The following is an 11,396-nucleotide window of genomic DNA, read 5'->3' on the forward strand; positions in this document are numbered from 1 at the left end:
GAGTTCAGTATTGAAGATACTCTATGTTTTGTCAGGCAGTCACTAAGATAAACCAAAGGCTGGTGTGTGGCTCAGGCAATATTCTGGGTTGGAGACAGACATAGATTAAAGGTTCATTTTGTTATCAACGAGGCTTAAAGTGAATTCAGAGAAGAGGAAAGAGGCCTGAACACCCTTGCAGCTGAAAGGTCTTCTTTGAGAAGGAATGAATTTTATCACAGAAATAGAAAGAATATCAGGTTCTTCTCAGGTAATAAACACCCTGAAGGAGAAAAACATCATTATCAGGTGATGCTATCTTATGAAGGATAGGTAAGAACAAGCAAATTATGAACATAATTTAAAGATAAAATTTATTCTCTGATGGTTTACTCATGCAAACTGCACATAAAAGAAAATAGTACAGTTTGTGTAACATTGCAAATATAAGGACTCAAAATGCTAGGTACAGAAGTAGTGTGACATCCTGAAAGTCAAAATGGAATTTGTGTTTATACAACTAATAATGATTTTTATTTGCTGAGTACAGACTGATTTACAATGAAAGTTTTGCTAACCTTGGTAATAAGCTCATTAACTGTTTACATGACTTCTTACATCTATGTAGTTTTATTTTACAGTTGCAAGAATTCCTGTTACCAAAGAACTTTTAACTTGCATAAATAATAAAATTTAAGAAAAATGCACTGAATGACCCAGGAGAGTGAAAAACAGAGGCTTTTCCTAATCCATCCAAAGTACAATTAAAAAAACAGCCTTTGAGATATATTTTCATATTTTGTGCCTTTGAGATCAACTCCTTAGCATAACTATGGCAAAATCATGATTAGAAATTACTGGAAAATTATAAAATCAGTTAAAAATAAAAAAAATTTTAGAAGTAGAATTATCAACCAAAAATGGTATTTTTAATAAGCCAAAGAATAAAATTCCTATTATCTTCATAATTAAAAGTCCTGAAATGTCATTTGTATAATCTGAATGTTTCCCAGTTTGGAACTTAGGCAGGTGGAATATTTCCTTGAATTACCAAGGATATTCCATACCGGTTTTTAAAATGTCAGTCTCGTTAGGAGATGGCACTGAGACTTTAGCAAACAGTGTAGTACGGATGCAGAACAAACTACACAACTTATTATAAATGCATTACAGATATTTACATAATGGATCCTGCTCGAATGCCAGAAGTTGCTACTGGGGAGGACTCATAACTATTTTACAAAGTTTTCTTACACACGTCTACTACATTTTTATTTTTTAACAATTTTGTCTATTTTAAAATATTGTACTGTATTTTGAACATAACTGCAGAATAAAAATAGATAATGGCACATTAGAAAACTCAGTATCCCACAGATGACTGGATAATGAGAAAAGTGTACCTACAATCATCTCATCAGAAACAAACTACATCATGGAATGTTAGTTATCCAAGCCTGCACAGTAATGACATCTTAAATTGCAATCAATCATCTATTGGCCAGCATCACACTGAAGGCATCGTTAAACATTCAAGCAAAGATTGCTGGCATGAACTATTGAAAGACACACACACACACACACACACACACACACACACACACACACACACTCACTCACTTGTTTCCCATATTATAATTACACTGTTCTAAAGATAGATACTGATTTTTTTCCCACGAGAAACGTTATCAAAATTTGCTACTAAAAGATGACAGTGCTTTCACAAGAATAAGTACAAGTTAACTTGCAAGTACAAGACAATGGGGGTAAACAGTCTTAAATTTTCTAAGTAGCAATTTTTAGGCTTTTCTGGCAACCATACCTTACTTGATTATGCATAAACTTCTCAGTTTGAAACCTGAAATCTGCAAAACAAAACAAAACAAAACAAAACCAAAAACTAATTTCAAAAAATTATTAGATATCTGATAACCCTGTATTGTACATTATATAATAATTTCACATTCTGTTAGTCTCAAAACATAGGGTTTAAAATACTGAATTTAAGCCTTAAAAAATAGTCATTTTTGAAATGATAAAGGATTCCAAAATTCATGCCTACTTAAAATTAAAAAAAAAAAACGCACTGTTACTGATCTTCATTTAGTTTAAGTGTGCATAAAAGCACTGTATGTCTTTTACCATGTTTCACTCACTTAAAAAGTGTTCGATAATGTTCTTCCTTTTGCATAATGTGCAAAATAAAAGGCAAAAAGATTAAAAGCAAATTTCTATATTTCTCTTGCTAGTGCTTTTATGACCTTGTTAACACTACAAAGTCAATAGGGACTATGCAGAACTTTGGTATAAATGATATAACAATACTACCATCACAGTTGAGGGTTAAGAGGTGGTCAAAAGAAATGGAAGTGGGAAGAGAGATTCAGTAACACCCCCATTTATTAAAACACCACAAAATTAAAAGTGAAATAAACCACAATGAATTATAATACAATTTACACATTGAGCACAGAAAAATGAATAAATCTAACAATATTTATAAAAAAAGCAAAATCAGTCTTTTTCCAGAGACTAAAAACTGTTGTTGTTCAGTCTGATCATCAACTGCTGCTACACCAACTTTAGAGCCAAATTTAATTTCAAGTAAAAAAAGAAAAATTTACAACCACAGACTTCGCATAAATGGAAATTGGTCTTTCCTTGATTTCCCTTTGAGGTCACTAATGAGTATCTAAAACTGCTGCACTGAGGTTTTTAATCAACTTCCTGAGGGCTGTGACTGGGAGGAAGGAGCCATGACAATCTGTGAAAGCGCAGGCTCTGAACTCTGGTCCGCCATCTGCGTGAGGACTGAAGTGGCTACAGCTTCTGCCTTGGAAGTTGAACTGACTCCATTGGATGTGCTGACAGAACTATGCTGTATAGCTTCAGTATGTGGACTACTCGGCACTGACAGGTCTTCTGAACTATCATCTTTATCAGCAGCTGAGTGGAAAAAAGGAAACTACTCAGTTTCTTAAAAGAGTTGTAAGAATTTATCAGGTTGAGTCAATGCACAGAATAAAAAGTTAGATGGCATTTTACAGAAATCAGTTTAGAGAAGTTGGTATGACTGGAATTGAGTAACTGAAAGGTGGCTAGAAGTCATGAAGTAGGCAATTTTGTCTGTAACAGGCTAAACAAGGCACAAGCGTGCACATGGAAACACCTCAATGCCCAGTGCCACATAAAAGAGAGCTGAAGAATTATTTGCTAAATAGTGTTAAGAAAGAAAATTGGGTAGGAATTTGGGAGATAGGTCTCTTATAGATATAATCAAACACTTACCCCAGCAACACATTTAACAAAACCAGTCTGTTTGCCTACATGCCATTCTTATTAAAAGATTAAAAAATTTATAACCATATGCATAAACAAAATGAATTCTAACATACAAATTATATCTTCAAATAATTCTCTCTGCAGAACAATTTTTATTCTGGCTGACTTTCCATCTAAGGCAGCAATGGATGATTATAAGACCTGATTCTAATGATGCATACACATGAGAATAAGCAATATTTAGAATCTAAATGCCACCAGCTGTTATAGATGCATGAATTAATCGAGATTCAAATAAAAATCCATATAAAACTCAAGATACTGTAATTGAAAAGATATTCAGGAAAGGGCATTCTAAATATTTATGAAAATATATCTACCATTGTTTAGGCTTTAACAACAAATCTTCAACTTTCTTATTTTAATGGAAGAGAATCCAATAATTTCATTTAGTGAAAAATCTGATTAAGTACAACACACACAAATAATTATAGTGTATGCAAGTTATGAGACACAATGATAGCATGAACACCTGTGAACCCAGCCCCCAACTTAAAGAGAAAATTGCTAGTAACACTCGTGCTTCTTGGAGGCTCCTCTCTTCACCAAAGGCAATCACCATTCTGATACGTATTTCTTTTACCATTCCCTTGTTTTTTCTTTGAAGTTTTACCAAATAGGTATATATCCCTAAACAGTACTGTTTAGCTTTGTTTCTTTCTGAACACTCTAAAATAATTTTTATTTAGTGTTTAGAAGTATAATAAGCTGGCTTTCTATCAAATCTGACAATACATACTGGCCTGCTTACTGACGGCCAGGTGCTCATTCTGAAAGTCAACTATTAAAAGACTGTGGACCCCCATGAAGTAGGACTTACCCCATGATTTGTAATGTAGAAGATAGAGGGGGAGGAATCTGGCAAGTACAACTTTAGTTCAAATAAAATTCTTCATTTTGAGGGTTTTCTGAAATATAGTAGCTCTTACAGAATTTTAATGTGATAGAATCTCACCCTCTCTATAAATCTGCTTTAAATGCAAAACTACACCACTGGATAAAAATCTGACCTCAAGATGCAGTTAAAAAAAAAAAAAAGCGCAATCAGTAATCCTTTTTAAAATTATATAAAGCAGAAAGGATACTGTTCTGATCAAGCAATAATGAATGTTATAAAATATTTACAATTCAGTTATATAGCCAATACAATTGTTATACATTCACAGAAAACACTGGCAAATGACAGTTTAACTAGAGAGAACAGTAAAAAGCCCTCTATTTCACCACTATGCAACATGACAACAAAATGTCCTTTCAATGTTACGTTCTAGGGATATAACAGCTTTCAGAAATAGAGAGGCTGATCTGTGATGAGTGGTATAAGGAAATGTAAATATACTGTGGAGGCGATGACTCAAAATGAAACAGTTAAGTTGTCAGGGACAAGTGCTTATCTACCTCCAGGCTTTCAGAATTTGGTAAAACAAATCTTTAGGCTGTACAAAGAAGCAGGTACTCACTTATAAATTATGTAATTATAAATTTTATGTATAAAATACCTTTATAATGTGATACAGCTGCACCTATGTCCAGTTCTAGATGGTAAGGGGAGAAAAATTACTAATATAATCACAAGCTCTAGAAAGATACAAGCGATCTTACTGCACTCACAGAGTCACTTTTGGCCCTACTTAAAAGAAACCAGCTGTTTGACAATTCACTCTCTCTGAAGTTCCACCAATGTTTATACATATTTTCATTAATGAAAATATAAGCTCACAATTCTGGGCCCAATAAGCTTTTCTTCCCACTTAGGATTACAGCAACAACTATAATACAATGTTAATTATGCCCAGAGATCTACAGAATATGAATTAATGGCAATAAGATTACTCTTATGTTTTACTCTTCAAAGAACCCAAACATTAAAAATGTTTTCATATTTTCATTTTCATTTTATATACTACTTGACCCTTAAGGTCGACAACTGTCACGGTTTTCCCATGACTGAGGGGTTTCCTAGGACGTGGGACTTCCCAGTGTTAAAAAAGAGACCCTATGACTGTGTGACTTTATACTGTCACCTTTACCTGCAAGATTTTGTAAGATTCCTTAATTTCTACTAAACCTTAGTTTTCTATATACAATGTTTTGAGTTAACTAGTATTATAGCTCACCACTATTAGCAATTGCTATGTGCTACAATGTGATGAATAGTGTTAGGTATTTGTGAATTTCTCCACATTTTCTCCAGGATTTAAACATTTACTTAAACAATCTTTGTATTTACCTTGACTATTAAACAACAGAGAAGTCAGATTTTTCCCAAAGACTTCAAATTTGAAAATAAAAAATTTGAAATTTCTACAAAATCCAATTATCTCCCAAGAGCTGAAGAGAACTAACTTTATGCAAGAACTATACTTACCTCAGTCAATATGATTATCTAGATTACCGGACAGGATAAAAGATAGGAACTGTTCCCAAACCCAAAAATGTCTTATTCATTTCTTACATTTTCACAACCTCGTATACCTTCACTAAAAACTTATTAATCTAGATTTTCAGTCAGTTTGAGGATATAGCATATAAAACCATACATATATACACTTAAAAATATCTTTATTGCTTAAAATAAAAAACTGGCTTGCATTTGCTGAGCATACTGCCTGGATAACAGGGATAAAACTGTTGGGGTTATCCAATAAATTAACTAAGATTAAAAAATTGAAGATAATTTAAAACTGAATGCAATTTAAGAGTTAATTTTCCTTCTAATTTTATAGAATCACTTGTATATTTCTTTCTGAACTATCAAAATTCAAGAGAGCTCTCTTGTTAAGAAAATCATGGGGCTTCCCCAGTGGCGCAGCGGTTGAGAGTCCGCCTGCCGATGCAGGGGACACGGGTTCGTGCCCCGGTCCGGGAGGATCCCACATGCCGCGGAGCGCCTGGGCCCGTGAGCCATGACCGCTGAGCCTGCGCGTCCGGAGCCTGTGCTCCGCAACGGGAGAGGCCACAGCAGTGAGAGGCCCGCGTAACGCAAAAAAAAAAAAAAAGAAAATCATGTATGTATAATGCTGACCTCAGTAACTTCTAAAGGAGATTATGTTGTTAAGTCAGATGGGAGCCATAATGGCCTCATCCCTGCAGCAATCACTGTTAATACAAACCCCAAACATATTTCTATATGGTTCCAATTTACTCCACAATGTGTTTCACAATCCTGTCAAAATGACTAGATATCAAAGGACTGAGATTTATTTGCTCAAAACTGACAAAAATCAATGTTCTAAATATATGGCAACGGGGAGTTGCTCAATCTACTGAATCTTTTAAATTAAAAAATATTGCCCATTCTGATGAAACTGCTTACAATGACTACAAGTAAAGATGGTGGCCATTAAGTTTTATCGCAAGCACCTGAGGAACTGTTTGCATCCAATACAAAATGTTTCTTTCTTTTGAATTACTGACACTGGCAAATTAAAACGAAGTGGATACATATGGTTGAAATAATTTTCACATTTACAAATATTCTGAAATATCACTAAATCATAAAAGTGAAAGCTGTGGGTTATATATTATGAATGTTGCCTAATGCATTCCCAGCTCTGTTATTTGTTACAAATTTGTGTACGATGGACAGAATTGGCCATTTATTCAACAGTAACAGCTGCTTCCAACATTGTGCACCTTATCAAAAAAGGACATTACAAGAAGGAAAAGCACAATTAACTTCTAAAATGCTGAAAACAGAAGAATCTCATTTTGAAGGTAAATATTTAAAAGGAAACTTACAAGCAGATAATTTAAATACTGTTCTATTTTAGCATTTTTATGACTAACTAGAAGAGTCAATCTAAAGATTCAGAACAATAAAATTGCACAATGCTGATATCTAAGAAAGAATAGGATCTGCTACAGATTAAGACAAAAAAAAATTACTAAACGGAGACTAGAAAAGTAGTAGTGTTTCACTATGTCAGTCCCAGAAAAGTATTACTCTGAGAATATAAACAAAGTATCATCAGTACTACACTATACTTTAAATTATTAACCAACCCATTTTATTTATAGTAATCTCTAGAAAAAAGCTAGAAGTAGGAAAATTTAAAAACTCTAGATTCTAAGAAGTATATCCCCCATTCCATAATAAACTTGCAGAACTTCTGATATTTAACATTAAATATCAGAACTGCAGTTTCCACTTTTTTAACGGTAGCTTGGTTCATTCTGGCAGTATTTCACTGATGCAGCCTAAGGCTATAGGTAATGGAACATTACTCACTATGATAGCCAGATTTCTTCTGCATGGCGGTTACAGGGCAATCTTTATGAGCCAGAAGAAGCTGTTTCAGCTGTGCCACTTCATTGCGCAGCAGGGTGACTTCACTCTGGGGAAGAAACAACTTATGTACCTTACCAGCATCAGACTAACATTTTTTTACTGTTTAAAACAAGTGAAGATTAAGATATGAAAATCGGACATCTTTAAAAGAACACCAAGGAATAAACGAAATATGCTGTTTAAATGTTTAATCATTATACATTAGCTTTTATATTTTAGCATTTATATAGACCCTGAAACTTACATAAAAATTTAACACCACAACTGGATAGCATTTTTCAGTTATTTTTTTACATTATCATTTGCCTTGTGACTGCTTATATACTACAGGTTACCTATCAAAGGTATTTTTTACACGTTACGTGTTTTGTTTTGTTTTGTGTTGTTTTGCGGTACGTGGGCCTCTCACTGTTGCGGCGTCTCCCGTTGCGGAGCACAGGCTCTGGACACACAGGCTCAGTGGCCATGGCTCACGGACCCAGCCACTCTGCAGCATGTGGGATCTTCCCGGACCCGGGCATGAACCGGTGTCCCCTGCAACAACAGGTGGACTCTCAACCACTGCGCCACCAGGGGAGCCGACATGCTCTTTTTGATTATTTGAACAATTAGAAGTATCAGGGGAGTCAGGATAAAATTTCACTGACTCTATTCACATGGAAGTAAAAATTTTGTCCTGGAAACTAAATTAAGCAGTTTTCTAGAAACTAGGAAAAGCTCCATAGGGGAAAACACAAATAACCAAAGAATCATGGATACCTAAAATGCATCGCAAGGCATTGTGTTGGACACGGAACCAGTGAAAGCAGATGTAATGTTGAAATGGCTTAACTGCCTTTGACCTAGGCCATTTGTACACATCTAAATTTAAATCTGATAAATCAATGGTGACCTATCCTACTCCTTATCACAGAATGAGCAGTTCAGTCTTTGTTTTGGATGCATTAACTGATAGATTCTATGTAAAAGTTCCAAATTGAGAGTCCAATTAATTCCTTTGGGTCACCCCCAAATATTAACACATAAATTAGTGATAATTACCAATACTCAAGAGTTAGAAATAATATGAATTTAATAAATTGGTAACATTAACAAATCTTAACTTACAAACACCTCTACTTATTTGGACTTACATTAACCATTCACATTTTATCCATGAACCCAAAACTAAATGAAGAAATACAGCAAAAAAGGTGTACATAAAAGCTCAAGCACTTCTTTTTCCATCCCTCAGTCTCTTAACCAGAAAGCTGAAGGTAAAATACTTTAGTAGATTAGACTCATTATGCCTCCTTAAGTGATCAATGACAGAAACATACAAATCAAAAGAATAAAAGTTAAGCAATCCAAAGGCAAGTCTGTCGGGTCAGATAGTTCCTCATACCCCAATAACAATAAACTGTAACACTATATTTAAGCACAGAACAAATGCTTGTTCTTGATGCTTACAAGAACTCTGAACCATTCATAAAAAGGTTAAATTATGTCTAGAATATTGTATTTGAGACAAAATGGGTGTATAGTGATTAAAGTACAAAAAGAAAAGGTTAAAAGTTTGCTTTAAAAAACAAGCTGTTATTTAGAAAACTAATTTCTATGGAATACTGAAGTCGTCATTAGTGTCAATACCAATTATAGCTCTTTATTAATGACACTATGGGAACCCATATTATGAATAATTCAACATATATTATCCAAAAAAAGTTACTTTCTCTCTCTGCTGTGTCAGCTTGATTTTGAGACTCAATTCTACAAGTTTCTCTCATTAATTTTTATAATATGAAATAGGGCTGGATATGTATTTTTAGTCAAGAATACACAATCTTTTATAATCTGGTACCTGTGACCACCCTTCTCACTAGTTTGAACCTATTAAATAATCAATATTTAATCATTTTGACCTATACAAATAGAAATTTCATATGGCTAACTAAATATATACTGTTGCTTCCATCTAGAAAACCTTTTTGCCTTGCTAATTATTTCACTCATCTTTAAAAGCGTCAACTCAGTACAATATAAATATGCATAGGAAAAGTTAGGTGTCAATTTCTGTGCTCCCACAGCCGTATATACATGTATGTATGTATGTGTGTTTGTATGTGTGTATTTACATAGTACTTATCACACTGGATTGTAATTTTTAGTTTACTTATTTGCCACCTCTGCCAGATTGAGGTTTCTCAAGGGCAGGGATTATCTTGCTTTTTGTATCCCCAGAGCATAGCCCACAGCCTGGCACAGACTGAGTACACAGAATTACTATGGTCTTCTCTAAAATCTACTTTCAGGGGGTAAAAAACACCAAAGAAGGTGAAATGAAATAGCTTAAATAATATAAAACTGGTCAGGGGTCCTAATTTCATTATTTATTGCTAACAACCTCACCAACATAGTCACACTGTTAATTTTCTCAGTCAGAAAATGAAAATTGGCATGTTTAATAGCATCACCTCAATTACAGAATTTTAAAAATCACAAATGCCTTCTCAACTAAATACTCTGTATGGACATTCATTATAAACCATATTATGAAACAAAATGCTGTATTAGATAAAATTCCTGAGCAGTTACAAGTTGATAATCTGATACAAAATAGTTGATTTAAATAATTCTGGGGATTAACCAATAAAACAATATTCCTATGAACTCAAAATTAAATATATACATTCAAAATCTCTCTTTAAATGACAGGTTTGAAACTGATGGAATGGAATATCAGTTTCTATATTCAAACTTAACAGTTGCTGGTGTTTTGGTTGTTCATCTAATTAGACTACCTGGTCCACTGACAACTGAAGAAACTAAAGATGCCACTAGCTAACAATGGGTAATGAACATTAAGGACTTCAGAGGTAAGGTATTTGATTCCTGTTACAAGAACTTACTTATATTTGTGTTAACTGAATTTAATTGGAGTCACACTTAACAGAGCAAACAACTTGGGGAAAGAAAAAAACTGGAAGAGAGGAGGAAATTAAAAATAAAACCGTTTGAACATTATAATTTATATATACCTAAGTGATAACAGTACACAAATATGCTATTCTTCATCCAAAATTCAAATAACCCAATTTTCCCCCTACACCTTTTAAATGACAGAAATTGTAAGAAAAAAAACCCCAACAAACTCAAGCTATGCTCAATACAAATTTAGTCTAATTTTTTACATCATCCTGATCTAAAATGTTTTAGAACGGTAAGAGATTTTCCTAATGGTAATCCTGAAGCTCAAGTGATTTTTGATTGAAAGGTTAAATTAAATCAATAGTTTGTATTATTATTGTATCCTAATATTCAATTTCTTTAAAAACTGGTATCAAGCACTAGACTGAAAGCAGCAAATGGGACATGGTTGCTAGCAAAGAATTGGGACTGTGTGAAATACTGCAAAGCACACAGGTAGAGTGCTGATTAGGAATAAGAGAAGGCCAAACCTTGAAGGAAGTGGATTTAGCTGAGCTGTAGAGCCCTAAGTGTGAGCATAAGCTTGTGGTCAAGATCAGGTCAAGCAGAGGTTGAAAATAGGAGGCTCATTATGGTATATAACCTTTACATTAGGCAGAATTATAAGAGTTTGCCAAAGCCTGGCCAGCATTTTTAAAATCGTTTGATAAAATGTAGCAAAATTCAACAAATTAATCCAAACATTCAAGAATTATAGTCTCATACCCATATGTATAAAGGAAAGGACTTAAATATAAAGATAGACAATATTTAGATAAGGTAGTTGCATAAATCATGACTTTAACTCTGAAATGTTTTGACAAAGAAAGATCGGAAG

The 11,396-nt window shown here is 33.8% G+C and overlaps 1 protein-coding gene across 4 annotated transcripts in view; it reads right to left on the reverse strand.

Annotated features, from left to right (window-relative positions):
• Nucleotides 1–327: 327 nt before the first annotated feature.
• Nucleotides 328–11,396, reverse strand: part of ATF2 (activating transcription factor 2) — an 80,796-nt gene continuing 69,727 nt past the window's right edge. For 2 of the 4 annotated variants that reach the window (XM_007451077.1, XM_007451075.1), the window contains 2 exons: nucleotides 7,553–7,658; nucleotides 328–2,925 (listed from right to left, as the gene is read on the reverse strand). In XM_007451077.1, coding sequence (XP_007451139.1) covers nucleotides 2,699–2,925; nucleotides 7,553–7,658 — 333 coding nt within the window. In that variant the 3' untranslated portion in view covers nucleotides 328–2,698. Of the gene's footprint in view, nucleotides 2,945–7,543; nucleotides 7,659–11,396 lie in introns of all 4 variants that reach the window. The other 2 variants (XM_007451078.1, XM_007451076.1) reach the window with 2 other exon arrangements.

Source organism: Lipotes vexillifer, unplaced genomic scaffold (genome assembly GCF_000442215.2).
Source record: "Lipotes vexillifer unplaced genomic scaffold, Lipotes_vexillifer_v1.1 scaffold645, whole genome shotgun sequence".
NCBI classification, from domain to species: domain Eukaryota; kingdom Metazoa; phylum Chordata; class Mammalia; order Artiodactyla; family Lipotidae; genus Lipotes; species Lipotes vexillifer.